The 27422-nt window shown below is 45.6% G+C and overlaps 1 protein-coding gene across 1 annotated transcript; it reads left to right on the top strand.

Moving 5' to 3' along the window:
- SEPSECS (Sep (O-phosphoserine) tRNA:Sec (selenocysteine) tRNA synthase) lies at window positions 1-27019 on the top strand (the record flags this gene model as incomplete). The annotated part of the gene is made up of 10 exons (XM_058193823.1): window positions 1-77; window positions 1637-1755; window positions 2990-3148; window positions 5113-5266; window positions 9215-9317; window positions 11163-11292; window positions 13505-13596; window positions 20369-20462; window positions 22175-22265; window positions 23863-27019. Coding segments are annotated over 10 exons (1302 nt in total), but the record flags the coding sequence as incomplete, so codon positions are not given.
- Window positions 27020-27422: the final 403 nt, after the last annotated feature.

Here is a 27422-nt window from a genome sequence, read left to right on the forward strand (position 1 = left end):
AATTTCCTGGGCAATTGCGGCGTGGGTGAGCGAGAAGGAAGAGTTGCATCCCAAATAGTGGCTCGGAGACATTACAGGTAAAAAGGTGTTTTGTTTTGACCAAAGTTTTGTTTGGTCTCAAGTTTATTCACACAGGATGCCAAAAAATAAAATAAAAAATAGAGTCACTTCATTATAGGCAGTCCTCGAACTTACGACCACAATTGAGCCCAACATTTCTGTTGCTGAGCGAGGCATTTGTTTTGTCCGTTCGACGACTTTTCTTAAGTTGGCAACTTAGTAACACGGTTGTTAAGTGAAATTGGTTTCCCTGTTGGCTTTTCTTGTCAGAAGGTCGCAAAAGGGGCATCACGGGTCGTAAAGGTGAGTCAAGTTGCCCAGCAGCCAAATGTCAATCGCGTGAATGTGGGGATGCTTCAACGGTCGTAAGTGTGAAAAAACGGTCTTAACTCACCTTTTTTTCATTGACGTCGTAACTTTGGTCACTAAACGGACTGTTGTAAGTCGAGGACTAGCTGTATTGCATCACAAATGGTGACGTTGCAGGTGGTCCTCAGATTATAACCATCTGTTCAGAAGACTCTTTGAAGTTACAACAACGTTGAAAAAAAGTGAATGATGATCGTTTTTCACACTTACGACCCTCGCACACGGTTCGGATCCATGACAGCTTTAGCATCCCAGAGTCACGTGATCCGTCTTGGTAAGTTAGTCACCCAGTTGTTCAGCGAATCTAGTTTCCCCGTTGACTTTGCTTTGTCAGAAGGTCACAAAAGGGGATCACGCGACCCCAGGACACTGCAACCGTCATAAGTACAAGCCTCCGAATATAAATCGCGTGACTGCAGGGGAATGCTTCAACGGTCGTAAGTGTGAAAAACGGTCAAAGCTCGCTTTTTCCCCACTGTCGTAACTTCGAAAAACTGTCACTCAACGAACTGTCGTAAGTCAAGGACGACTATCTCTACTGGCGAATACGGAGGTCACCCAGCCTTTTGAAATTTGGTTTGTGATGCCGAAGATCGCCCACGAAATTCAGGTGTAAAATGACACAAACACACAAACGCAAGTGGTTTCTGGCTAAGGTTACAGGATGCAATGCAATGCATTGTTTTCCACATAAGCACATTCCTGCTCCCGCTGTAGGATTCCCCTTCTTGTCTCAAGCCACTGCATAGCTCCCCCAGCCCAAACCAGAGCTCCATTTAAGAGGGGTAGTAAAGGTCAAGGTTCCCCTCAGACATACGTGCTAGTCGTTCCCGACTCTAGGGGGCGGTGCTCATCTCCGTTTCAAAGCCGAAGAGCCAGCGCTGTCCGAAGACGTCTCCGTGGTCATGTGGCCGGCATGACTCAACGCCAAAGGCGCACGGAACGCTGTTCCCTTCCCACCAAAGGTGGCCCCTATTTTTTTCTACTTGCATTTTTTAACGTGCTTTCGAACTGCTAGGTTGGCAGAATCTGGGACAAGTAACGGGAGCTCACCCCGTTACACGGCAGCACTAGGGATTCGAACCGCTGAGCTGCCGGCCTTTTGATCGACAAGCTCGGTGTCTTAGCCACCGAGCCACCGCGGATATAGAAATGCTTTAAATAAATAATTTCCCCTAGTTTCGCCAATATTCTCTTTCATTCGCAGATTGATTCATGGGATCGGAAGGTCCGGAGACATCGCAGCGGTGCAGCCCAAAGCGGCAGGCTCCAGTCTCTTGAATAAACTGGCTAATTCGGTGGTCTTGGATGTTTTAAAGCTGGCTGGTAAATATGGAGCAGCGTTTTCTTGGGTCATGTGCATGTCCCCTCGTTGCTCTTGGGGGTTTTCTTGGCAGACGTTTCATGACCCAACTAGGTAACATCCTCAGTGTTAGAAGGGAGGGGGGTTTTGCTTTCAGCTTATATTATCGTGTCTTGCCCTGTCAGTGAAGGGAAGGAGTGGTGGTGTTTTCTTGGATTCTTTTTCTTTTGGTTGGGCTGTTTACTGTTAGCTTGTTTGACGGTTTCTTGACTGAGGTCTTTTTTACTTCTTGATTGTTGGTCTGTTGTTAATCTGGGAGTTAATATATGGTGATCTGGGTGCTGATAGCTTATGGGGAGGTGCTGGCGTCCTTTGGTTCTCTTTTGGGCTGGTTGATTGTCTCTCAGGTAATGAAACACCTGCAAGGAAACAACCAAGGGTGCCATAGTCCTCCTCCTCCTCCTCTCTGCAGGTCCCACCTCCTCCTAGCACTGATGATGTTACCTAGTTGGGTCATGAAACATCTGCAGGAAAACAACTCAGCTCAGAAAGCACCAAGGGCCTCACAGTCCTCCTTCTCCTTCTCCTCTTCTTCCTCTTCCTCTTCCTCCTCCTCCTCTTTGAAAATCCCACTTCCTTCTAACACTGATGAAGTTACCTAGTTGGGTCATGAAATATCTGCAAGAAAACAACTCAGCTCAGAAAGCACCAAGAGCCCCATAGTCCTTCTTCTCCTTCTCTTCCTCTTCCTCTTCCTCCTCCCCCCCCTTCTTTCTGCAGATTAACTCCCTTGTAGCACTGATGATGTTACCTAGTTGGGTCATGAAACATCTACAAGAAAACAACTCAGCTCAGAAAGCACCAAGGACCGCACAGTCCTCCTTCCCTCCCTCCCTCCCTCTTTCTCCTTCTCCTCCTTTCTGCAGATCTAATTCCCTTCTAGCACTGTTGATGTTACATAGTTGGGTCATGAAATGTCTGCAAGAAAACAACCAGGCTCAGAAAGCACCAAAGACCTCGCAGTTCTCCTCCTCCTCCCCCCCATTCCCCTTCTTTTCTGCAAATCCCACTCCCTTCTAGCATTGATGCTGTTACCTAGTTCGGTCATGCGACGTCTATAAGAAGACAAGCCAGCTCAGAGAGCACCAAGGACCCCACATATATCAAACCTCCCCCCCCTCCAGCTGCAAATCGTCTCCTTTATTAAAGATCCCTCTCTTAGAAGTTTATCTAAACTAAATTCTCCTTCCCTCGCAGGGGTCAAGGCCACCAGCAGCTGCTTCGTGGTTCCCATGGCAACAGGCATGAGCCTCACTTTATGTTTCTTAACGCTTCGGCACCGAAGACCGAAGGCCAGGTACATCCTCTGGCCTCGCATCGACCAGAAATCCTGCTTCAAATCCATGGTTACTGCAGGTAACGAACGCCTGACCCACAGCGCCGGGAGCCGGTGTGGCGTGCACGATTTCAACAGGCCTTGCATTTAATTTATGTACTTTTTCGAAATGTGCGCGCGAGGAGCCTCATGCTGGGGGCAAAGGGCAGCCACCCCTCAGCTGTGGGAACAGACGGAAAAATGGGGTCTGTCAGCTCAGGTTTGAGGGTTCCCACAATGCCCTAATTAAGAGCCAAGCTTCAAAAGAAACCCAGTTATTTATTAGGAGCTTCATGTCGGCACGTTCCCAAGGGAAGCCGATTCTGACCCCACCTAATTTATGCTCCAATCATAACCCTGTTTCCCCCCTTCTCCCCAGGGTGTGTCATCAATCACAATCCCCACCCTGGGGCTCCATGGGTTGTAGAGATCACTCCCCTCCGGCCACTGTGGGTAACCCTGGGAGACAGCCTTGAGGGAGATAAGGCTGGAATGCGCTTCTGTTTTTGGCTGCCGTGCTGCTTGAGAGCAGGCCAGGAATGCTTTGCGAGTTGACATCAGGTTTTTTTAGATCGAGCGTCGTTCTTTCAGGTGCTTTACGTAGCGGTTATTTTGGAGGGTCGCGGCAACCGCTGTCACTTCCCGTCACATTTCTTTTGAGTACAGCTGCTTCTCGGCTTAACGACCGTGATCGAGCTGGCAACATTTCTGTCACAAAATGTGACATCGGTGGAGTGCCCCATTTGACCGCCTGGTCTTGTCACGGTGGTTGTTAAGCAAAACACTGCTGGTGTTAGGGTTTTTTTATTATTATTATTTTTATTTGAATTTATATCCCGCCCTTCTCCGAAGACTCAGGGCGGCTTACACTATGTCAAGCAATAGTCTTCATCCATTTGTATATTATATACAAAGTCAACTTTTTATTGCCCCCCCTAACAATCTGGGTCCTCATTTTACCTACCTTATAAAAGATGGAAGGCTGAGTCAACCTTGGGCCTGGTGGGACTTGAACCTGCAGTAATTGCAAGCAGCTGATGTTAATAACAGACTGTCTTAGCAGTCTGAGCCACCAGAGGTTTGTAAAATGAATCTGGTTTCCCCCTTGACTTGGCTCGTCAGGAGGTCGCAGAAGGGGATCACGTCACACACACGCACACACACAGACGGTGACACTGCAGCTGTCATAAATATGAGTCAGTTGTCAGGCATCTGAATTTGGATCACATGTCTCGTGGACTTGTTACGGTCACTTAACAGTCATTACAGATATAGATATATAGCTATATAGATCTGTAGATAGAGCAGTCAACACTTGAAACTAAACATTATAAACTAACCTTCAAATCCCTCTGTTACCCATCTGTTATGATATTTAGCGCGTAGAAAGTCCACAAACGGTTTCCAGTCTCTTATAAAGCTGTCTATCCAGGAGTCGGCAACCTGAAACACTCAAAGAGCCACAAAAGTCCTAACCTGAAGCCCCCCGTTCAATTCTGGAGCTGACCGGAAGTCCAGTTCCCCCACCTAGCAAGGCGTCCTTTTTCCTCTACCTGTCCTAACCGAAAGCCATATCAATTGTGGATCCGAACAGCAACAGGGAGCCGCAGCAGTGGGATGAAAGAGCCACATGCGGTTCCAGAGCCACAGGTTGCCGACCCCTGGTCTAGTCCATTATCCAAGCAGTTAATTTTGCCATCTCCGCTAATCCAGTCAATTTCAAAATCCATTCTTTGAACACAACCCCCAAATTGTCCTTCTGTTCGTCCGGCACGTTTGTCCACACATTCGCGAGGCATGTTTTTAACCTGACATTTCAAAACTGGCCGCCGTCGTGCACAAATCGATCCAAACAAAAAACAACAACAACAACAACAACAAAGAAGTGGAAGGAAGTGGAAGCAAAGTTTGCAGTTAAAAATAATTAAATTGCAGAAGGATCCCAGATGCCCCTTCATTCGTTCATTCTTTTTTTCTTTTTCTTTTTTTTTGTTGGTCGGATTAGGTTTTGAACCAGTGGTGATAGAAAATGTTTTAGAAGGGGACGAGCTACAAACCGATCTCCAGGCACTGGAAGCCAAAATCCTGGATCTTGGAGCTGATCACATTCTCTGTGTTCATTCCACTACATCCTGTTTTGCTCCAAGGGTACCTGACAGGTAAATAAATCCCCAGGTAAACAGCGGCCTGAACAGTTGGGAAGGGTGTATGTGTGTGAAGATTTAGCTGAGTTTCACAGAGAGGAAGGAGGTGGAAAAACAAGGATTGATTCAAATAAGAGTAGGACAGGGTCAATCAATCAATCAGAATAGAGCTGGAAGGGACCTTGGAGGTCTTCTAGTCCAGCCTCCTGCTCAGACAGGAGACCCCCTATCATTCCAGACAAACAGTTGTCCACTCTCTTCTTAAAAACCTCCAGTGATGGAGAACCCACAACTTCTGGTGGCAAGCTGTTCCACTGGTTAATTGTCCTTAGGAAGTTTCTCCTTAATTCCAGGTTGCTTCTCTCCTTGATTTGTTTCCACCCATTGTTTCTTCTTGCCTTCTGGCGCTTCGGGAAATAGGTTCACCCGGAGGTGACGTGATAGCAGTCTTCCTGTATTTGAGGGGCTGTCACCTCCGGTCCTTCTTTTCTCTAGACTGGCCAAACTCAAATCCTGCAAGTGTTCTTCTATATTTTAGTCTCCAGACTTTTAATCATCAGGTTAATAAAACTTGGGATTGGATACTACTCTACTCTATTCTGTTCCATTGTCTATTCTCTACTCTACTCTACTCTACATTCTATTCTATTCTATTCTATTCTATTCTATTCTATTCTATTCTATTCTATTCTATTCTATTCTATTCTATTCCATCCCATCCCATCCCATCCCATTCCATATTATTCTATTCTATTATATTCCATTCCCTATTCTCTATTCCATTCCATTCCATTCCATTCCATTTTCTCTATTCTATTCTATTCTCTATTCTCTGTTCTGTTTTATTTCTATTCTATTCCATTCCACTCCATTAATTATTCTAATCTAACCTAATCTAATTTTAAGAGTTCGAATAGAAACTCGTAGAATTCCCCAGCCAACGAGGCTGGCTGGGGGAATTCTGGGAGTTGTAGTCCATCCATCTGAACGTTGCCAAGGCTGAGAAAAGCTGGGCTAGAGGGTTTAGGATGGAGAAGGGCCCAACTGAAAAAGGACGTGGAGAAATCGAACAGGACTTTGTTGTTTTTTACTCCCTTTATCAAAATGATAAAGCAGTCATCCGGTAGACTAGCTGGTCGGAAATTTGTAAGATATAAATAAATGTAAAAGGCATTGGCATCCTTCAATCTCAAACAACTATGGTCTCGTGCTCTGGAAACAGCATCCAGTGTGGCTAAAAAGGCCAATTCGAGAGTGGCAATCCCTTCCACACTGAGGGCAGATACATTCGGTCCCCTGCACAGCCCCCAGATTTCGCTGGTTCCGGGACTGCCTCTTTGCCTCAGCCTGCCGAACAAATATCTCTTCGAATTGGAGGAGGCCATGCTGCGTCTTTAATGTAAAATGTAAAAAAAACCAAAACAAAAGTGACGACCATTGAGCCCAAAATTTCTGTTGCTAAGTGAGACACTTGTTCAGCGAGCTTTTGCCCCGTTTTACGTCCTTCCTTGTCACAATTGTTAAAGAGAATTCGCTTCAGTTGTTAAGTAAGTAACCCGGTTGTTAAGCGGACGTCGCTGGTCAGAAGGTCGCAAAAAGGGGATCGCATGACTTCCCCCGGGACTCTGCAACCGTCATAAATACGAGCCAGTAGCCAAGCATCCGAATTTGGATCACGTGAGCACGGGGATGCAGCCAACGTCGCAACTCTGGAAAAAAAAAACGGTTCTAAGTCACATCTTTTTCAGTGCCGTCATATCTTCGAACGGTCCCTAAAGCAACCGTTGTAATTCGAGCACCGCCTTGTACTGTTATTGCATAATGCGGAGGGAGGGAATTCTTTAAAAAGTGCATCCCTTGAAGACCCAAAAGCAGAACGGAGCTCCACCTTATCCACTCTTTGTGGATTATTTAGCAACCACATCAAATTGTTCGCAGTGGGTCACACATTATGTTGCTACCAGTTCGCTGTTCGCTGTGCGCACGCCCGGTTAGCGTGCACGTACCTGCCTTCCGTGCAGGCGCCCGGCTTCAAAAATGTCCCTAAATAGATGGCACAGAGCGTGATCAGATCCACCCATGATTTCCGCAATCAGTTCAGACGAACCGGTTCAAACCAGCTGAATTGGAATATGCATAGGAAGTTCCTTTAAGTCCTTTAAATCAGCAATAATTAAAGATATCTCTCTCTATCTCTCTTCCTTTTTTAAAATTTCATCAACTGCATCAAAACCGGCTCTGCACGCTTGATGTCTTTAGTAAGAGAGGTGTTTTTTTTTTAAAAAAAAAAGAGCAAAATACCTTTGATAAGAATCCTGACACACACACACACCACCCGCCTCTCTTTTCAAGGTTGAATTATCGTATAATTTTGTCGGTGATTTGGGTCTGTGCAAGGAAGCCAATCCAATGACTAAGCGAATCAATTATGCTTGCCGTTAACGGTATAATGAGAACATTTTATCCTTTAAATTGTTAAGGGGAAAATCGTCTTTCAAGGAATGTTGGTTAACAAGGTTCTGGGAAGAATTTTTCTTACCTGCAAAGAGGTATCTTTGCAATCACGTTGTTGCAAACACAAGGAGAGGTTTGACATGACAGAAGGATAATAATAAGGCTGCATTCATGTTGACACTGATGTAATTTTTAGACATTTGATCTACCTATAACAGGAGGTTCCAGGTGGAATTTAGCAATCCAACTGTCATTTTGGGGTCTAAATATATAGCAGCTTATCGCTACTGTGGTGTCTCCAGTTACAGCAGGGGTTTTCCCCTGGAAACCTTAGCATGGTTGTCCATCTACAGCAGGGGTTTCAAACACAAGATTGGGGTGCTTAGATCTGGGTCACCCGACCGGTCAAGAAATAGCAAAGGGCCAGGCTGCGATGCCTCTTGCCAGCAAAAAATTTCCTAACATTGAGAACAATTAATCAGTGGGACAACTTGCCTCCAGATGTTGGGTGTGCTCCAACACTGGAAGTTTTTAAGAAGAGATTGGACAACCGTTTGTCTGAAATGGTGAAAGGTTTTCCTGCCTGAGCAGGGGGTTGGACTAGAAGACCTCCAAGGTCCCTTACAGCTTCTGTTCTGTTCTATTCCAATCTAATCTAATCCTTCATTCCATTATTCCATTCTATTCTATTTTATTCTATATTCTATTCTATTCATTTTACCTATTCTATTCTATTCTATTTCATTCCGTTCTTTAGTTTATGCTATCCCCTATTCTATTTATTCTATTCTATTCTATTCCTTATTATTTCTCTTTTCTATTCTATTCATTTTACCTTTTCTAGTCTATTCTATCCTATCCTATTCTATTCTATTTTCATTCCATTCTCTAGTTTATTCTATTCTATATTCATTCTATTCTATTCCCTATTCTGTTTATCCTATCCTATCCTATCCTATCCCCTATTATTTTTCTTTTCTTTTCTATTAATTTTACTTTTTCTATTCTATTCTATTTTATTTTCATTCCATTTTCTTGTTTATTCTATTCTATATTCATTTTATTCTAATCCCTATTCTATTTAGCCTAGCCTAGCCTAGCCTAGCCTATTCCTATTATTTTCTTTTCTTTTCTATTAATTTTACTTTTTCTATTCTATTCTATTTTATTTTCATTCCATTTTCTTGTTTATTCTATTCTATATTCATTTTATTCTAATCCCTATTCTATTTATTGTATCCTATCCTATCCTATCCTATCCCCTATTCTATTTATTTTATTCCTATTATTATTCTGGTCTAGTCTAGTCTAGTCTAGTTTAGTCTATTCCATTCCATTTATTTTCATTCTATTCTATTCTATTCTATTCTATTCTATTCTATTCTATTCTATTCTATTCTATTCTATTCTATTCTGAAAGGCTTGTCTGTCATCTGCTTATGGTAAAATTCACAGAACATTTTTCAGTTCTGGCCTTTTTGCCCGAACCTTTCCATTTTGTATCTGCAGATTGGAGGAACTGGCTGAGATCTGTGCCAAGTACGACGTCCCCCACATTGTCAATAACGCCTACGGAGTTCAGTCTTCCAAGTGTATGCACCTCATTCAGCAGGTAAGGTGAGCATCCCTCCACAGTAGAAGGCAGGATGTGGGGGGGAAGAGGGGGCTAGCAGAAATTATGAAATTAACTGTTTTAATGTGGTGGGAAGTAAATATCCAGCTTTGGATATTTCTGCTTGGAAACCACTTCTGGGCTTTGTGCTCGAGGCAGAAAAAAAAAATGAACTCCTGACATTGGGTTTCCCTGATTAATATGCAGGTAGTCCTTAACTTACAACTGTTCGCTTAGTGTTACAACAGCACAGGAAAAAGTGGCTTATGGCCATTTTTCACACTTACGACCACTGCAGCATTCCCATGGCCATGTGATCAAAATCCAGACGCTTGGCAACTGACTCGCATTTATGACGGTCGCAGTGTCCCGGGGTCACGTGATCACCTTCTGACGAGCAAAATCAACAGGGAAGCCCGATTCACCTAACAACCGGGTTACTTGCTTAACGACTGGAGTGATTCACTTAACGGTGGCTAGAACGGTCGTAACATGGGGCAAAACTCACTTAGCCGCAAATGTCTTGCTTAGCAACAGAAATTTTGGGCTCCGTTGCGGTCACAAGTTGAAGACTCCCTGTTTGTGTTGATCAAAATGGGTAGCCCAGATACTCTTCGACTTACGACGGTTCATTTAGCGACCCTTCAAAGTTACGACGGTACTGGAAAAAGCGACCTACCGCCGTTTTTCACTGTTACTTTTGCAGCATCCCCAGGATCATGCGATCAAAATGCGGACGCTTGGCAACTGGTTCATACTTACGACCGTTGCTGTGTCCCTGGGTCATGTGATCCCCCTTTTGCGACCACCTGACGAACAACGTCGAAGGGGGAAGCCAGATTCCCTTAACAACAGGGTTACCAAATCATCAAATGCAGTAATTCACTTAGCGACCGAGGCAAGAAAGGTCGTAGAATGGGACAAAACTCACTTAACAAACGTCTCACTTAAGAGCAGAAATTTTGGGCTCCACTGTGGGCGCAAGTCGAGGACTACTTTTAGGTCTCAGTTGGTAAAATAAAACATTTGAGCCTATAATTCTGTACTTCACTGGGCTAAAAACAGTTGGAAGTTGGTGCTTTTTCCTTCTCTTCCTCTGAACCTTCCTTTTACTTCTCCTTTCTCCCATTCCCCCTTTCCTGTCATTTTTATTTTCATCTGTATTTTATATTATGATAATTATAATAAAAACCCAGGGGGAAAAAATAGAGGTCAGGTAATGCTTACTTCACATTTTTCCTTCGTACTGTTGAGATTAAAAATATCTACCCCCTAGTTACCGATGGTCCTCGACCTACGACCTCAACTGAGCCCCAAATTTATGTTGCTAAAGTTAGTTTTGGAGTTAGCGAGTTAGTTTGTGAATCCCTGTGAAGTAACCCGGTTATTAAGTGAATCCAGCTTCCCACTTCGACTTTGTTCGTCAGAAGGTCGCAAAATCGGATCATGTATCAGCCCCATGTCCCTGCAACCGTCATAAATACGAGTCACTTGCCAAGCATCCAGATTTTAATCACGAGACCATGCGGGATAAATGCAGCAGTCACAAGTGTGAGAAACGGTCCTAAGTCGCTTTTTTTTTTAGTGCCGTCGTAACTTTGAGCGGTCACTAAATGAACTTGCTGTAAATTGAGGACTGTCTGGACTAGCCATGTCGATCAAAACAAACAGCCAGTCCTCGACTTACGACCGCAGTTGAGCCCCAAAGTTCCATTGCTAAGTGAGACGTTTGAGTTGTGTCGTGACTTTACTGCATCGTGCGAACACAACTTTTAGAAGATTAAAGAGAAAGTTTTATCATTTTTGTTATTCTCTTGTTTTGGGGGTTTTTTTTGGGTTTTTTAGGGTGCCCGAAGAGGCCGAATCGATGCATTTGTGCAAAGTTTGGACAAAAATTTCATGGTTCCAGTAGGTGGCGCTGTCATCGCTGGCTTCAATGACACCTTCATACAGGAAATCAGCAAAACGTATCCAGGTACATTGAGTTTTTTGGGTTTTTTCTTTAAAAAAATGATATATCTATTTTTTTAATGAAAGTGGAAATTCCTGAAAAAAAACCCCATGTCTTCCCTGGCACAGCCGACAAAGTGAGGAGAGCCTGTGGCTTAGAGGTTAACACACCTACCTAATATGCAAGCAGCCTGGGTTCGAATCCCAGAAGGGTATGGGGCTATCTGACGAGAGCCAAATAGCTTGAAATCGATGTATACTAGTCTCCCTTTGTTTCTTTGTCGTGACACAGTAAAATCGTTTGTCGCGAAACCGACTGCCTGCGAAGGCCTCCAGATTGGGGCTGAAAGGCGAGAAAAGCCATTATGCTCCGTCCCATAATTGGGTAGACCAGGTTGCCCTGTGTTGTGACTCCAGCCCCCGAACCTGACCCCATGCCCGACAGTGACTCCGAGAGTGAGGGGGAAGGGCCGGTAAGGCTTACCTCGGGAGCACCGATTCCTGTGGCTCGGCTCCAGGAGCCAGAACCAGACCAGACGGAGGATGTAATGAGGCCGTCATCCCCTGATTCCTCCCTTCCCCAGGCTACGCCTTCAGACCCAGCTGGTAATCATACTAATCAAGCCTGGATCAACCCGCGCTTCAGAAGATTAGAGAGGCGGCATCATCAAAAGGAAGGGTGGGGCAGGAGCTCCACCCCACAGGATATATAAGGAGTTTTGGGACTGCTCTCATTCCACGGGAAGCAAAAGTTTAGCTGAACCATTTCACAAAGAGCTGAAAGTCTTGCTATGTGAGTCATTTGTTTGAACTTTGGCAGGCAGCTGCGATTTCTCTGCCAGGACTGATAAGAACCGTGAATCCACTGGCTGAAGGCCAGCTCGTGGGTCTGAAGTGGGGAAGGAGACAGACCACCCTGATAGACTGGTCCCACCAGAAAAAAAAAACCCACTCATGTTTGTTTTCGCAATAAGAACAGAAATGATGGATTGCTGTCATGCCCCCATCGGAGCCTGAATCTGCGAAGGAAGATGAATCGGAAACGGAGCCGACGAGGGGGGCGGCTTCATTGGCTTGGGAGGAAAATGGGGAGGAGGAGGCCGAGTCAGGATTGGGACGGCTCGTAGGCAGGGAGGAATAGGGGGGTGGGATGACGAAGAGAGGCTAAGCAGGGAACATGAGAGACAGAACTCAAGCGATGAGCAAGGACCGCCCGCTCCTGATCCGCGAGCACGGAGAGTGGAGAGAAGGCGCGAACAGCGCAGACTGACCTGACGACTCGGGAGAAGAGCACCCCGCCCCTCTCCACAAGGCACACCTGGGGACTGAGACTTAAGGAGACGCTGTGGGGAGGGGCCTTTGTCAGGCACAAACGCTGGATTCATGTTGAGTGCTGACATTTGAACTTGCCTGGATTCCTTGCATTCCTTCTGGATTACTTGCCTCGCTCTCCTTTGCTTCCTGGACTCCCTCTGCTGGATTTCGTTCTTTGCAGCCGTGGTGCTCACAGCGTTGGGGTGGACTGTTTACATCCAGAGGCTGCTTGAGGTGTGTCTGTGTGCATGTCATCACTCTGCTCTGGGACTTGACAGAAATGTGGAAGCGTTTGGGGAAATGTGGATGTTCTGTCCCCCTTCGCCTCCATCCGAGCGATGGCTTAATTAGCCAGCACTATCAGCTCTGGCAGCAAAATAGTGAGCATCTGCCAAGTGTCACTGTTATCTCCCTCGACACCGATGAGTCACCCAGGAACAAACAGCAGTTCAGCTCTTAGTTAAGCAGTTGATTTGCCTGCTACGAAGAGGCATAGCAGCTCTTGCTGCCTTTATATCCTGTGGGGTGTGTCTCCATGATTCAGTACTTCCTAGGCCTGCCCCACCCCTGCTTCTGTTGTTCCCACCTCTCCTGCCTACGAAACCTAGGGTCCAGCCAGGCCTGATTGCCATCAGCTGGGTCTGGAGGCATGGCCGGGGGGGGGGAAGAGTCGGGACGGAGGTCTCGTTATCTCCTCCACCTGGCCTGCATCTGGCTCCTGGAGCTGAGCCAGGGAAGCCGGTGCTCCCGAGGTAAGTCCTGACGGCCCTTCCCCCTCACTTTCTGGCAGTGGGCCCGGCTTGGGGGGCGCAGACACAACAGTGGAGCAATAAAGGGGCAGTTTTAGCTGCCAGGTGCTTGGGTTGCCTCTGTGCTGTGACCTGGGTCAACACATTTTTTGTGTGTGTGTTTTTCCTCTCTAGGTAGAGCTTCGGCTTCTCCTTCCTTAGATGTGCTCATTACGTTGCTGAGTTTGGGCACCAAGGGATACCGGCAACTTCTTCGAGAAAGAAAGGTAGCATTTCTGGATTAACGGGTCCGAGATGGCCATTTTCATTGATGAGCAGGTGGCCGACATGTGTAGGGCTTCGGCTGTTGGGTAGTCTTTGAATTCTGGTTTTCATCTTCGGCTAGTGACTTATCCATCTTTGGCCAAAATTAGAACGAATCTCAGTCCCTTGTCTCTGGGGATTCTCCAGGTCAAATTTTTTAGAAGTCGTTTGCCATTGTTTGCTTCTTAGGGTTCAGAAAGAGTGACTGGCCCGAGGTCACCCAACTGAACTTGTCCCAAGTCTCCTGCTTGCTAACCTGCTGCCTTAAACATTACACCAACAACCATTTTTAATTTTCAAAAACAGTCTCTGGATTAGCGTATTTACAGAGGCAATAAATAAATCCAGGTTGCTGGGCACTATAAATTAATGATGAGTGGGTAGCAGGGGTGAAATGCTAGCAGTTCGGACCGGTTCGAGTGAACTGGTAGTTAAAAAATGCTACCAGTTCGGGCGAACCAGTATTTCCGACGATCAGCTGGGCGACGATCAGCTGTGACGCGCAAATTATATTAGCTAGAATCGTCGGATTTCCTGCTTTCTAGCTAATCTAAATCGCGTGGCACAGCGGAGTCCCACCCCCCTCGCTGTTCTACTTACCTTTGCAGACTCAGAAGGCTTCCAAATGTTCCTTTTTTAGCGGTAGCGGACTTCAGAGGGTTTCACCCCGGTGGGTAGATAATAAAACTTCTTGCATTCCTGACGAAGCTATTTAACCATTTCACTTCCAGAAATGAACGTCTTCATTTGAAACAAGGGTGTCCAAACTTGGCAACTTTGTAAGACTTGTTGGACTTCAACTCCCAGAATTCCCTAGTGCTGGCTAGGGAATTCTGGGAATTGAAGTCCACAGAGGATCAACCTATTTTGCAAAGGATCCGAGGGCAAGACAAGAAGTAACAGGCGGGAGATCATTAAAGAGAGATCCAACTCAGATCTCTCCGGCCATGAGAATAATTGTACAGAACTGGAGACTAGGAGATAAAACATACGAAGAAATTGGGTATGTCTAGTCTAGAGAAAAGAAGGACTAGGGGAGACATGATAGCAGTCTTCCAATATTTGAGGGGCTGCCACAAAAAAGAGGCAGTCAAGCTATCTTCTAAAACACCTGAAAGCAGGACAAGGAACAATGGATGGAAACTCATCAAGGAGAGAAGCAACCTAGAACTAAGGAGAAATTTCCTGACAGTGAGAACAATTAACCAGTGGAACAGCCTGCTACCAGAAATTGTGGGTGCTCCAACACCAGAGGTTTTTAAGAAGAGTCTGGATAGACATTTGTCTCAAGTGGTCTAGGGTCTCCTGCTTGAGGAATGGGGTTGGGCTAGAAGACCTCCAAGGTCCCTTCCAGCTCTATTCTGATTGAATGAATGGAAACTAACCAACCTAGAATTGAGGTAAAATTTCCCAACAGTAAGAACAGTTAATCAATGGAACAGCTTGCCACCAGAAGTTGTAAATGCTCCAACACTGGCAGTTTTTAAGAAGAGACTGGCTCACCATGTATCTGAAATGGTAGAAGGTTTCCTGCCTGAGCAGGGGGTTGGACTAGAAGACCTCCAAGGTCCCTTCCAACTCTATTCTTCTGGTCTTAAACGTGCCAAGTTTGGACGCTCCCCGGATCTAACAAGATACTTTTGCTCTGTAAATCCAGTTCTCGAAATGTCGCAAACCTATCGCTATTCAATAGGCGGAAGGAATAAGACGTAATAACCTTCCTTTCCGGAATATATTTTGGTCTGTGTGATGAATGATAAAATTTAATGCTGGTGGTTTATTACCTTATGCTCTTTAAAAACTAAGCCAAAGCTATGATGTTCTCCGGAAAAGCTATTTATATACGGTGCTGTTTCTATTTTGGTCCCACTATACCTACGCAGGAGGAGCAGGCAGGAAAAAGTAATTTTTTTCCCACTAAGGAAATGGTTTTCTTTTCCTTCTCTAATCCTTGCATCGATACAGGCAGTCCTCGATTTACACCACAGTTGAGGCCAAAATTTACAGTTTGGACAGTATTGTCCAAACCTGTTGGGAAAAATGTATTTTGGAGGTTTGATAGCTAATAACACCACTTTTGGGGGGAGTTTCAGGATAATCCACTGCTGGAATGGCCCGGGAATAGCCCAGACCTTCACCCAATGGAAAATCTAGGGAGCCGACTCAAGAAACTTGTTAATCAGAACTTGCAACCCAGCAACAAAACTCGGTTAATAGAAGCCATCATTCAATCTTGGTTTCACATTAGAACAGCTGCAGAACTCAAAGGTTTGTGTTCTGTCCTCCTCTGCCTCGTCCGAATGATGGCTTAATTAGCCGGCACTATCAGCTCTGGCGGCAAAAGAGCCAGCGTCTGCCAAGAGCCCTCGTTATCTTCCACGACGCCGGTGAGTCACAAACGTCAGCTCTAGTCAATCAGTGGATTTGCCTGTTACAAATAGACACAGCAGCTCTGGCTGCCTTTTATATCCTGTGGGGTGTGGCTCCATGACTCAGCACTTCCTAGACCTGCCCCACCCCTGCTTCTGTTGTTCCCTCCTCTCCTGCCTACGAAACTTAGGGTCCTGCCAGGCCTGATTGCCATCAGCTGGGTCTGCAAGCGTGGCCTGGGAGGGGAAAGAGTCAGGGGACGGAGGCCTCGTTATCTCCTCCACCTGGCCTGCTTCTGGCTCCTGGAGCTGAGCCAGGGAAGCCGGTGCTCCCAAGGTAAGTCCTGACGGCCCTTCCCCCTCACTGTCCAAGTCACTTCCGGGCATGGGGCCAGGTTCGGAGCTGGAGTCACAACAGCCTGGTTCACTCCATGGGAAGACCTTGTAAAGCCATCATTCATGCTAAAGGTGACCCAACTAAGGATTCACTGACGTGACGATCATTTTTGTATATCTCGTTTTTTCTATGGTGATAATTTTTGTATATTTCATTTTTTCTACGTGCTTCACTTTTCTTCTTTATACTGTAACTGCTATTCTGATAGCAAATCCTCCATAAAAGTTATTGCATGATATTCTTGATTAAATTATCTTTCCATTGATATAAAATTTTATGGCACTACTCCAAAAAAAAAAAAAAAAGTGGTGTTATTAGCTAGTTTTAGAAAATACACTTTTCCCAAAAGGTTTCCACAATTTTGGCCACTACTGTATGTTGTTAAGTGAGAAATGTGTTGAGTTTGGCCTCATTTTATGATGTTTCTCACCACGTATGTTCAGTGAATCCCTGCCGTTCTTAAATGAGTCACCCGGTCATTAAGTGAATCCAGCTTCCCCATTGACTTCGCTTGTCAGCAGGTTGCAAAAAGGGGACACTGCGACCGTCATAAATGTGAGTCAGTTGTCGAGCATCCGAATGTAAATCACGTGACCATGGGGATGCAGCAACGGTCATAAGTATGAAACATGGTCATAAGTCCCTTTTTTTCAGTGTCGTCGTAACCTCGAACGGTCACTAAATGAACTGTTGTAAGTTGAGGACTACCGGTAATATAGTAACTTAACACCTGCCGTGCTTCACTTAACAACTGTCGTAAAATGGGGCAAAATTCACTTTACAAATGTCTCGGTTAACAACAGAAATTTTGGGCTCCATTGTGGTCATAAGTCAAGGACTACCTGTAGTTCAATCTCAGATCTTGGAAGCCGAAAGAAATATAACTTGCTTTAGGTTCAGACTTCTTCATTGGACTTGCTTAATTTACAACTTAAATGTTTTGTTTTATTTTTTGGTACTAACTCGCCCCTCCAGAAATGTAGCTGACACTGTAGCAGGGAATAAATAACTTGTTTAATATTTCTCCAACGTGATAATATTCTATCGTGTCCGGCTTAAATATGGGATGTAGAAAAATCAATGCAATTCAGTTACAGTTTTGAAAAGTTAAGACTTCTCCTTGGCGTCATCATAAATTCCCGACAAAATAGAACTTCTTATAAAAGACCATTAATTTATTGTACAGCGAATTGCTTAGCTAGCTGTTTGTAAGATCTAGGAGCTCATTATAGTGAAGTGGGGAACGGGAGAATTAAATGTATATCCTCTAATGAGTAAGGGCTGTTTGTTTCATTTTTTCCCCATTCTTTTTATTGTGCTGAGAGAAAGTCAGAGCACTGTTTCACAGACAAATGGCTGTCCAGTCTCTTCGTAAAAACCTCCAGTGATGAAGCACCCACAACATCTGGTGGCAAGTTGTTCCACTTATTGATTGTTTTAACTGTCAGGAAATTCCTCCTTAGTTCTGAGTTGCTTCTCTCCTTGATTAGTTTCCACCCATTGGTTCTTGTCCTGCCTTCAGGTGCTTTGGAGAATAGCTTGACTCCCTCTTCTTTGGGGCAACCCCTGAGATATTGGAAGGCTGCTATCACGTCTCCCCTGGTCCTTCTTTTCATTAAACTAGACATATCCAGTTCCTGCAACCGTTCTTCATATGTTTCAGCTTCCAGTCCCCTAATCGTCTTTGTTGCTCTTCTCTGCACTCTTTCTAGAGTCTCAGCATCTTATTCGTAATGTGGGGACCAAAACTGAATGCAGTATTTCAGGTGTAGTCTTTCTAAATGGTACTAATAACTTTACGTGATTTTGATTCTATGCCTCTGTTTATACAACCAAGGATTGTATTCGCTTTTTTTGGCTGCTACCGCACACGACTGGCTCCTGTTTAAGCGACGTCTTCAAGATGTCTATTATTCCTTGGCCGGGGTTCAAAGAATTCTTTTTCCCCTTCACTTCAGTCAGATGTAGACCGGGGAGAGATCGGGCAAAGAGGGACTATCGCTGTCTTAACTCAAAATCAGCCCAATTTTAGAGGCAACAACTCAGGGCTGGGCTGCTGGGGGTTCGCAGGGGTTCGGAGGAACCTCTAGCTAAGATTCTGTGCAGTTCAGACAATCCCCAAATCCCACTCCTGACTGGCCCACCCCACCCCTCCCAGGAGTCCCCAAGTGACCTGTTTTGGATGCAGGTAAATGCAGGGCGCGCACGGAGGCTCGGGGATGGCAAAAAATGGGCCTACCGGAAGTTCAGGAAGGCCGGAAACGTTTCTGGCCTCCAGAGGGCCTCCGGAGCCTGGGGAGGCTGTTTTCGCCCTCCTGGAGGTTCGAGAAAAACCTCCAGAGCCCGGGGAGGGCAAAAACGCCCCCCGCAACCCCACTGTGCAGGAGGCCGACTAGGCCACGCCCACCATGGCCACGCCCACCCAGCAACCGGGCAGAGGACCCCTCGCTAAAATTTTTGAAGCCCACCCCTGCAACCGCTGCATTGATTTAATCACTTCTCAGCAGTTTTCCAGCGTTCTCTCCATTTTTTCAAGCCAGCGGAGCGATCTCCGCCTTTGGTTGAAGTGGAGACGGAAATCGTTTTCCTAACCGGGGAAAAACAAACACACTCTTCCATCTTTGCCTTGCTAATCTCACAGGTCTGTGTGGTCTCTACTCCTTCTCCATCCGTCTATTTTTGTTTTCTTTCTTTCCCATCTTTCTTCCCTTTCTCTTACCTGCGAACAAACTCATAAAAAAAACCGGAGAAAAGCACGCTGTTGTGTCTGCGCCCCCCCGAGCCAGGCCTGCTGCCAGAAAGTGATTTGGACAGTGAGGGGGAAGGGCCGTCAGGACTTACCTCTGGAGCACCGGCTTCCCTGGCTCAGCTCCAGGAGCCAGAAACAGGCCAGGGGGAAGAGATAATGAGGCCTCCGTCCCCTGACTCTTTCCCCACCCACGCCACGCCTGCAGACCCGGCTGATGGCAATCAGGTCTGGCTAGACCCTAAGCTTTGTAGGCAGGAGAGGCGGGAAGAACAGAGGCAAGGGTGGGGCAGGCCTAGGAAGTGCTGAGTCATGGAGCCACACCCCACAGGATATAAAGGCAGCCAGAGCTGCTGTGTCTCTTTGTAACAGGCAAATCCACTGATTGACTAGAGCTGAAGTTTGTGACTCACCAGCGTCGTGGAAGATAACGAGGGCTCCTGGCAGACGCTGGCTATTCTGCTGCCAGAGCTGATAGTGATGGCTAATTAAGCCATCGTTCGGACGGAGGCGGAGGAGAACAGAACACACGCCCGACTTTTTATTATGCTTTAGACCTGTCACCACAGCAACCGTTTTGTAATTGCTCCCATGGGGGATGGTTCGAGATGGTTGCCGAGGGGGTACCCAAAGTTCAGAGAAAGATCCTTCCTCTGGGTTTTATGCAGGAAACATTTGACATGCAACTCTTTCCCCAGAGATTAGCAAAACTCAAAACAGATCGTTTTCTTTTCTTTCTTTCCTTTTCTTTCTCCCTTCCTCCCTCCCTCTTTCTTTCTCTCTTTCTCCTTCCTTCTTTCTTTCTCTCCCTCCCTCCTTTCTTTCTTTCTCTCTCTCCCTCCTTCCCTTCCTCCTTTCTTTGTTTCTTTTTCTCCCTCCCTCCCTCTTTCTCTCTCTCCTTCCTTCCTTCTTTCTTTCTCTCCCTTTCTTTCTTTCTCTCTCTCACCCTCCTTCCTTCCTTCCTTATTTCTTTCCCTCCCTCTCTTTCTTTCTCTCTTTCCCTCCCTGCATCCTTTCTTTCTCTCTCTCCCTCCCTCCCTCCCTTTCTCTCGTTCTTTTCTTTCTTTCTCTTTCTTTCTTTCTTTCTCTCCCTCTTTCTTTCTTTCTTTCTCTCTCTCTCTCCCTTCCTTCCTCCTTCCCTCCCTCCCTCTTCCTTTCTTTCTTTCTCTCTCTCTCCCTCCCTCCTTCTTTCATTCTTTCTTTTTTTTCTTTCTTTCTTTCAGGAAATGTTTTCTTACCTTTCAACGGAGGTGAAAAAATTGGCAGAAAGCTACGAGGAAAGATTGTTGGATACCCCGCACAATCCTATCTCTCTAGGTAAGGTTGGCTTTAAGGGAAGGGCATGCATAAAAGAGCTCTTGGCTTCCCTCCCATAGCCGTGTGTGGTGTGGGACATGTCGTATTCTGGGCAGAATAACATTTAAGATATTGCACGTGGGGTGGCCTGATAGCAGCCTTCCAATATTTAAGAGGCTGCCACAAAGAAGAGAAAAGGGTCAACTTATTTTCCAAAGCCCCAGAAGGCAGGACAAGAAACAACAGGTGGAAACTCATCGAAGAGGGAATCAACCGGGAGCTAAGGAGAAATTTTTCCTGTTAGAACAATTAATCAGTGGAACTACTTGCCTCTGGAAGTTGTGGGTGTCCCATCACTGGAGGGTTTTAAGAAGAGGCTGGACAACCGTTTGTCTGACATGCTACGTCAACTGGACTTTCTGGTTTTGCTTTGGAGACGTTTTGCTTCTCATCCAAGAAGCTTCTTCAGCTCTGACTGAACAGTGGGGAATGGAAGGATTTACACTCCTTGCAGACAGCTGGTCATTTGCGTCCTTTTAGAGGGTCCTTGAGGCCACTTGGACCCTGAGGACACAGACAAACCTCCAAGCGGCCTCAACGGCGCTCTAAAAAGGATGCAAATTCTGATACACCTAAGTTTGATTCCAAGTCTACGGCGCTCATGCAATACAGATAAATTGGTGCCTGTGTAATACTGAACCATGTCAAGAGAACAAGTGAAATTCCGTGTTTTTTTGTTTGTTTTTTTGTGGGGGGTGTGTGTGTTTTTTCCTGGAAAAGAAAAAGCGAAAAAGAACATCGGGCTGGGCTGCTGACTCTTGATCTTTCAATTATTAGAAGTTATATGTCTGCAGGTGCTGAGAGGCCTGAAATATTGCATCTTTTTCTTTTTTCTTGTCCTTTAAAAAAAAAAGAGAGAGAAATCTTAGCGCCCTCGCCTTTTTTGTGTGCACAAAATGAAAAATAATTTTCCACAGACGTTTTTCCCTGCTTGCCGTTCTGAACAATGTCCCGTCCCCTTGGGGAAACATCGCAGAGCGCTTGTGATTCAAAAGGAGAAAGGCGTGGAGTGTTGCTATGCACCGGTGTGGGGGTTTGTGTTGTGACCCAGGCCCAAGTAGGTAGTAGGAAACTCAGTCAGCGTAAAAACAAACAAACTTTATTCAAACAGCTGAGAATTACATCATTCTCAGTGTAGTTCAAGTAAATTAAAGATAATTCCCCCCAACACAAATTCCTCAGTCCTATCGCCAACCTTGGTCCAATTAGGCAAACTGCCAAAGGCCTTTCTTGGCAAAAATTCAGAAGACGCCAATACAAAACAAATGCAACAAGACAAAGCTATCAACATTGTTTTCCGGCAAAGAGCCCAAAGGCCGTTGCTGGTCTTTTAAGCCTTATGGGAGGGGCCAATCATCTCTTGGCCCAACTCCCGAGTCGTCCTCTTTGCATGAGCTGCTCTTGCCTTCTGGCAGCTCTTCTCATGCGTGCATTAGGAACAGGCTTCTCCTGTTCCTCTGCCTCACTACTGTCAGCCTCTGGAGGCTCCGGAGTCCGCACCTCACTCCCCGATGGCCCTGGCCCCACCTCTGCCTCCGACACAGAGCCCTCATCCAGGCCTTCCCCAGCCTCCAGGACTGGCCCATGTTCTTCTTCAGCCTCATCGCTGTCCGACTCCGTTGCCAGCTCCTGCTGGTGGACCACAACATTTTTTTGTTTTTTTGTATTTTCAGCCATGTCACTGAGAAAACTTGGCGAACAAAACCCTGAAGCTATCACACAGCTCGGATCCATGCTTTTCACCAGACAAGTTTCCGGAGCAAGGTCGGTCCATTTATTAACATTCCCATTCAGGAACATCTCGGTTCATAGCCTGGGTTGTGCCATGGGGAGCCCCTTGCGAAGATCGAGGGGAGTTCCTTGCGAACGATTGCGGCCCTCGAGTTCTTCTTTCAATTTCGCTTCTTTTAATCTTTACGGTGTTTATTCGTACGGCGTATAAAAGAAAAGTTACAGGATACTAGGCAGACTTTCAATTCAGTGGGGCTCTGATCTTTGTGACTTGTCTGGTGGCCCAATGGGTGGGGAGGAGGGAGAAGGGAGGGCTCTGGGTGGGTGGTGGGCGAGCATACACTTATGTGCGGCTCTGTTTGCTCAAGCGCCCACTGCTCTCATGAATGGTTCACGTGCAAGCAATAGATGATTGGTAGATACAGATAGATGATAGATAGACAGACACATGATAGACAGATACGATAGATAGAGAGAGAGAGAGAGAGAGAGAGAGACAGACAGACAGACAGACAGACAGACAGACAGACAGACACATGATAGATACGATAGATGATTGATAGACAGACTGCACTATGATTGATAGATAGAGAAAGACAGACACAATAGATGTTTGAAGATTAGAGAGAGACAGACAGATGATAGATGATAGATGATTGATTAGACAGACAGACACGATAGATTATTGATAGATTAGATAGACAGACAGACATGATAGACAGATTTGATAGATGATTGATAGATTAGTTAGATGATAGATAGATAGATATGGATAGATAGATAGATAGATAGATAGATAGATAGATAGATAGATAGATAGATAGACAGACAGACAGACAGCATGATAAATGATTGATAGATAGATTAGATAGACAGGGAGACACAATAGATGATTGAAGATTAGAGAGACACATGATAATTGATTAGACAGACAGACACGATAGATGATTGATAGATTAGTTAGATAGATAGATTGATAGATAGATGATAGATAGATAGACAGCATGATAAATGATTGATAGATTAGATAGACACAATAGATGATTGAAGATTAGAGACAGACAGATGATAGACACGATAGATGATTGATAGCTTAGACAGATAGACATGATAGATGATAGATAGATAGATAGATAGATAGATAGATAGATAGATAGATAGATAGATAGATAGATAGATAGGTAGGTAGGTAGGTAGGTAGGTAGATAGATGACAGACAGACAGACAGACAGACAGACAGACACAATAGATCAGGAGTGTCAAACTCAGGGGTGCTTAAATTTGGCCAGTGGGGCCTGGAAATATCAAAAGTGCCTCCATGGCCAAAACAGCCCTCCGCGTGGCTCCTTTTTGGCCGGCAGAGTGCCGCTGAAGGCTGGGGAGGCCAAAAACGGGCCGTGCCTTACAGTTCTAAGACGAGGCCCACCTGTACACAACTTAACCACTGAATCTTTTTACTCGGAGGTAAATCTGACAGATTTTAAGGGAGCTTCCAGTTTGGGCGCATCCGCGGAAGACGACCCCCTTGGTGGATTTTGTGTCCTTCGGTTTCCAGAATCGAGCCCTCACTTATTCCAAGTCAAGCGGTGGTAGAAACCCGTTTTGACCCCCCCGTTTCCTTTCCTTGCAGGGTGGTGTCTCCTGGGACTGTGCAAACGGTGAGCGGATACACCTTCAAAGGTTTTATGGCCCACGCAGACCAATATCGTTGCTCCTACCTCAATGCTGCCTCGGCCATTGGGATGAAGGCCGAAGACGTGGAGACGTTTGTGAAGAGGCTGGATAAATGTCTGAAGGCTCTGAGAAGAGGAAAGGGCCTTCAAGATGGACCCCTGCCGAACCTAGATATGGATTCTGAGATGGAAAAATGCAGCATAGAAGAAGGAGACACCCCCCCCAGCCTTAGAGACTAACCCCCCTAATGACTTCTAGCTTAGAATTTAAAATTTTTATTTAAATTTTTATTTAAATTTTGAAAAATAATCAGGTGAAATCAACTCAGGGCCTTCTCCTCCCATTGTCCCATTGAAATGAATAAAGAAACTTGGATTTTATAGGTCCCAAAAAGCCATTTCGATTTAAATTTCAGATTTAAATCCATGTTAAATTGTTGACGGCTGAGCTGATTTCTCTTTAACATTCCTAAAAAGAATTGGGGTGGTTACACGTCACGAGGGCAGGCAAATGAGAGTGAGAAGTCATTCATTGGCTGCCCTTCTGTATATTATCTGCTACTATTTTCAAGTGAGTTCGTTGTAAATTCTGTGCAGGTACTCTTTGAGTTACAACGAACTCATTTAGTGACCGAAGTTACAAGGGCACTGCAAAAAGTGACTTAGGACCACTTTTCACACTTAATGACCGTTGCAGCCTCGCCCGATGGTCACGTCATCAAAATTCAGACGCTTGGCAACGGATTCATATTTATGACGATATGTCCCGGGATCACATGATGATCTTTTGTGACTTTCCGACAAGCAAAGTCAATGGGGAAAAGCCAGATTCACTTAATGACCTTGTTATGAACTTAACCGCTACAGTGACTCACTTAACAACTGTGGCAAGAAAGGTCGGACAATGGGGCAAAGCTCACTTAACAACCGTCTCACTTAGCAATGGAAATTTTGGGCTCCGTTGGAGTCGTAAGTCGAGGACTAGCTGTAGCTGGGGAATGCCTTGATTAGGACTGAATTCGGTGGCCCCAAAATCCAGGCAGGCTTGAAAGCTCACCAGATGCCATCTTGAGATATAAGTTAACCTGCATGCAAATGATGAATTTGGATGAACTGGCTATGAGTAGCGGTTGAGATGAGTGGTGCGGTGGTCTAGAGGTGGAGCTGTCGCCTCGCAATCAAGAGGCTGTGAGTTCAATCCTAGATAGAGGCAGATATTTCTCTCTCTGGGCACGATGAGGATATATCTGCCGAACAAAACTCCGCACTGGCGACAGGGAAGGGCATCCGGCCAGTAAAACGCTCTGCTTGCTCCATTCATTTGCCCAGACTCCACCCCTCAAGGGATTATGGGGTCTTTAAAAGAAGATGATGATGGTGTGTAGCCGTTGAGACATCATTCCAAAGCCACCTTTGTCAGGGTGGATTAAATTATCTCCTTTGAAAAGAGTACGTTTTTTTTTAAATGATACAAGAAACTTGTATACAGGATACGCGGAGAGAAATGACGTCAGGTTCTCATATCCCTTTGATCAAAACAGGAACTATTTTTCTTGAAATAATGATGTTTTTCTGGACAGGGTTTCCAGATTTCAGCGGTTGCTCATCGTGGTATTTGTCTGGATTTGTCATCTCAGCTAAGCTACCCATTCTCCTGTCTCTGGATAAGACAACTGGCATGGTTAACATCGCATTGCCAGTTGTCATTATCCTCTCTGGAATGGGAGGTGTAGTTGAGGTAAAAGATATAAACATGGAGACTTCAGGGCTGCGCGTGCAAAATAAATAAAATAATTTCTATTGGTACAACACACGCCACTGGCAACGGCTGCCGATGCAAAATTGCAAAGTTTAAACATGTCGAGGGCAGGACTATATATCTGCTCAAATTCTAATTTTCCTTGGGAAGTGGCAAAGCAATATGGCATCCCCAATATTTAAGTTCTAATCAATATTTTAGGTTCACTTCCAGGAAAACACATTGGCGTGTTGGGGGTGTGTGTGCAAACATAGCATTTATTGGCAACTCATTAAAGCAGCCACATCTTTTCCCAACATACAAACATGCTGGTTCTGTACACGCCTCGGCTTTCTGGGAACTGAATCCAAACTGCTAAGGAGCTCTAATTACTATCCATAGGAAAGACGAGTAGTGTTGTGCCTCGTCCTCCCTCCTCTCCTCAGCCGGGCCCCTCCCGTCTCCTCCCGGGCCTGCTATCGGACTCGGAGTCTGATAATGAAGATAAACGGCCTGTCATGCCTCCAGCCCCCGGCCCTGGCCCCATGCCCGGACAGGATGTCAGGAATGAACAAACAAACCTCACTCCTACAGCGTGCGAGCAGGGAGCCAGCCACGTGCTGGAATTACCGACAGCAGATCCAGCGGAAGAGAATTCACAGTGGGAGGATCCTCGCTTCCGGAGATCTGAGAGGCGACGCCAGCAGAAGGAAGGGAGGGGCAGGCCTGGGTAAATGCTGAGTCATGGAGCCACACCCCACAGCCTATATAAAGGACCTGCTTTTGGCATTCCAACTTTGAGTCAAGCAAAGTCTCCTCTAGTTTGCTGAAGTCACAACTTGGACTCCTGCCTGCCCTGAGAAACCTGGAAGGAATTTGGCAAAGCTGCAGAGGCTTCGTTGCCACGCTTGATACGGACTTCCTAGATCCGGTTGGCGAAGTGGGAGTGGGACACGACAAGTGCACACCTACCTCCTTGCCTTAATACACTGTTAACTCTTGCTTGAGCCTCCTCGGTAAAGCAGGCTTCCTATGTAAATTATTTATTTACAAAACTGCTGTAATAGTACGTTGATAAATAAATGAAATTAGCCTATCAGTGTTGCCAGAATCGCAAAACCATCCTCAGCAGGTGAGGGAGCTGTACCTCTTGTTCCAGCTTTCACATAATCCTTCACGAATCATTTATTTTGAGACTGCTTCTATGGAATCTCATTAACCTGTCTCATTAAAGCAGCTGCTTGTCATTAAAGCAGCTACCTTCTCATTAAAGCAGCTGCTTTCTCATTAAAGCAGGATGCAAAAAAGAAAAGATGCCTAATTGAGCTTGCTTGTTTTCTTGAAGACGTTTCATTACCAGAGTAGGTAACTTCATCAGTGCTGGAAGGGAGTGGGGTTGGCAGAGAGGAGGAGGAGGAAGAAGAGAATGAGGATAGTGGGGCCCTTGGTCCTCTCTGAGCTGAGTTGTTTTCTTGCAGACATTTCATGACCCAACTAGGTAACATCATCAGGGATAGTGGGCTTTGCTATCAGTTTATATTCTAGTGGCTTGCCTGTCAGCATTGGTGGTTTTTGAAGGTTCTTTGGTTGGGCTGTTTGCTGTTGGCTTCTTTGGCTGATCCTTGATTGGCGTTTGTTGACTTGATTGCTGGTCTGCTGTTAACCTTGGAGTTGAGCGCCAAGACCCCACAGTTCTCTTCCTCCTCCTCCTCCTTTCTGCAAACCCCACTCCCTTCTAGCACTGATGATGTTACCCAGTTGGGTTATGAAACGTCTGCA

This window comes from Ahaetulla prasina, chromosome 8 (genome assembly GCF_028640845.1).
Source record: "Ahaetulla prasina isolate Xishuangbanna chromosome 8, ASM2864084v1, whole genome shotgun sequence".
NCBI lineage: Eukaryota > Metazoa > Chordata > Lepidosauria > Squamata > Colubridae > Ahaetulla > Ahaetulla prasina.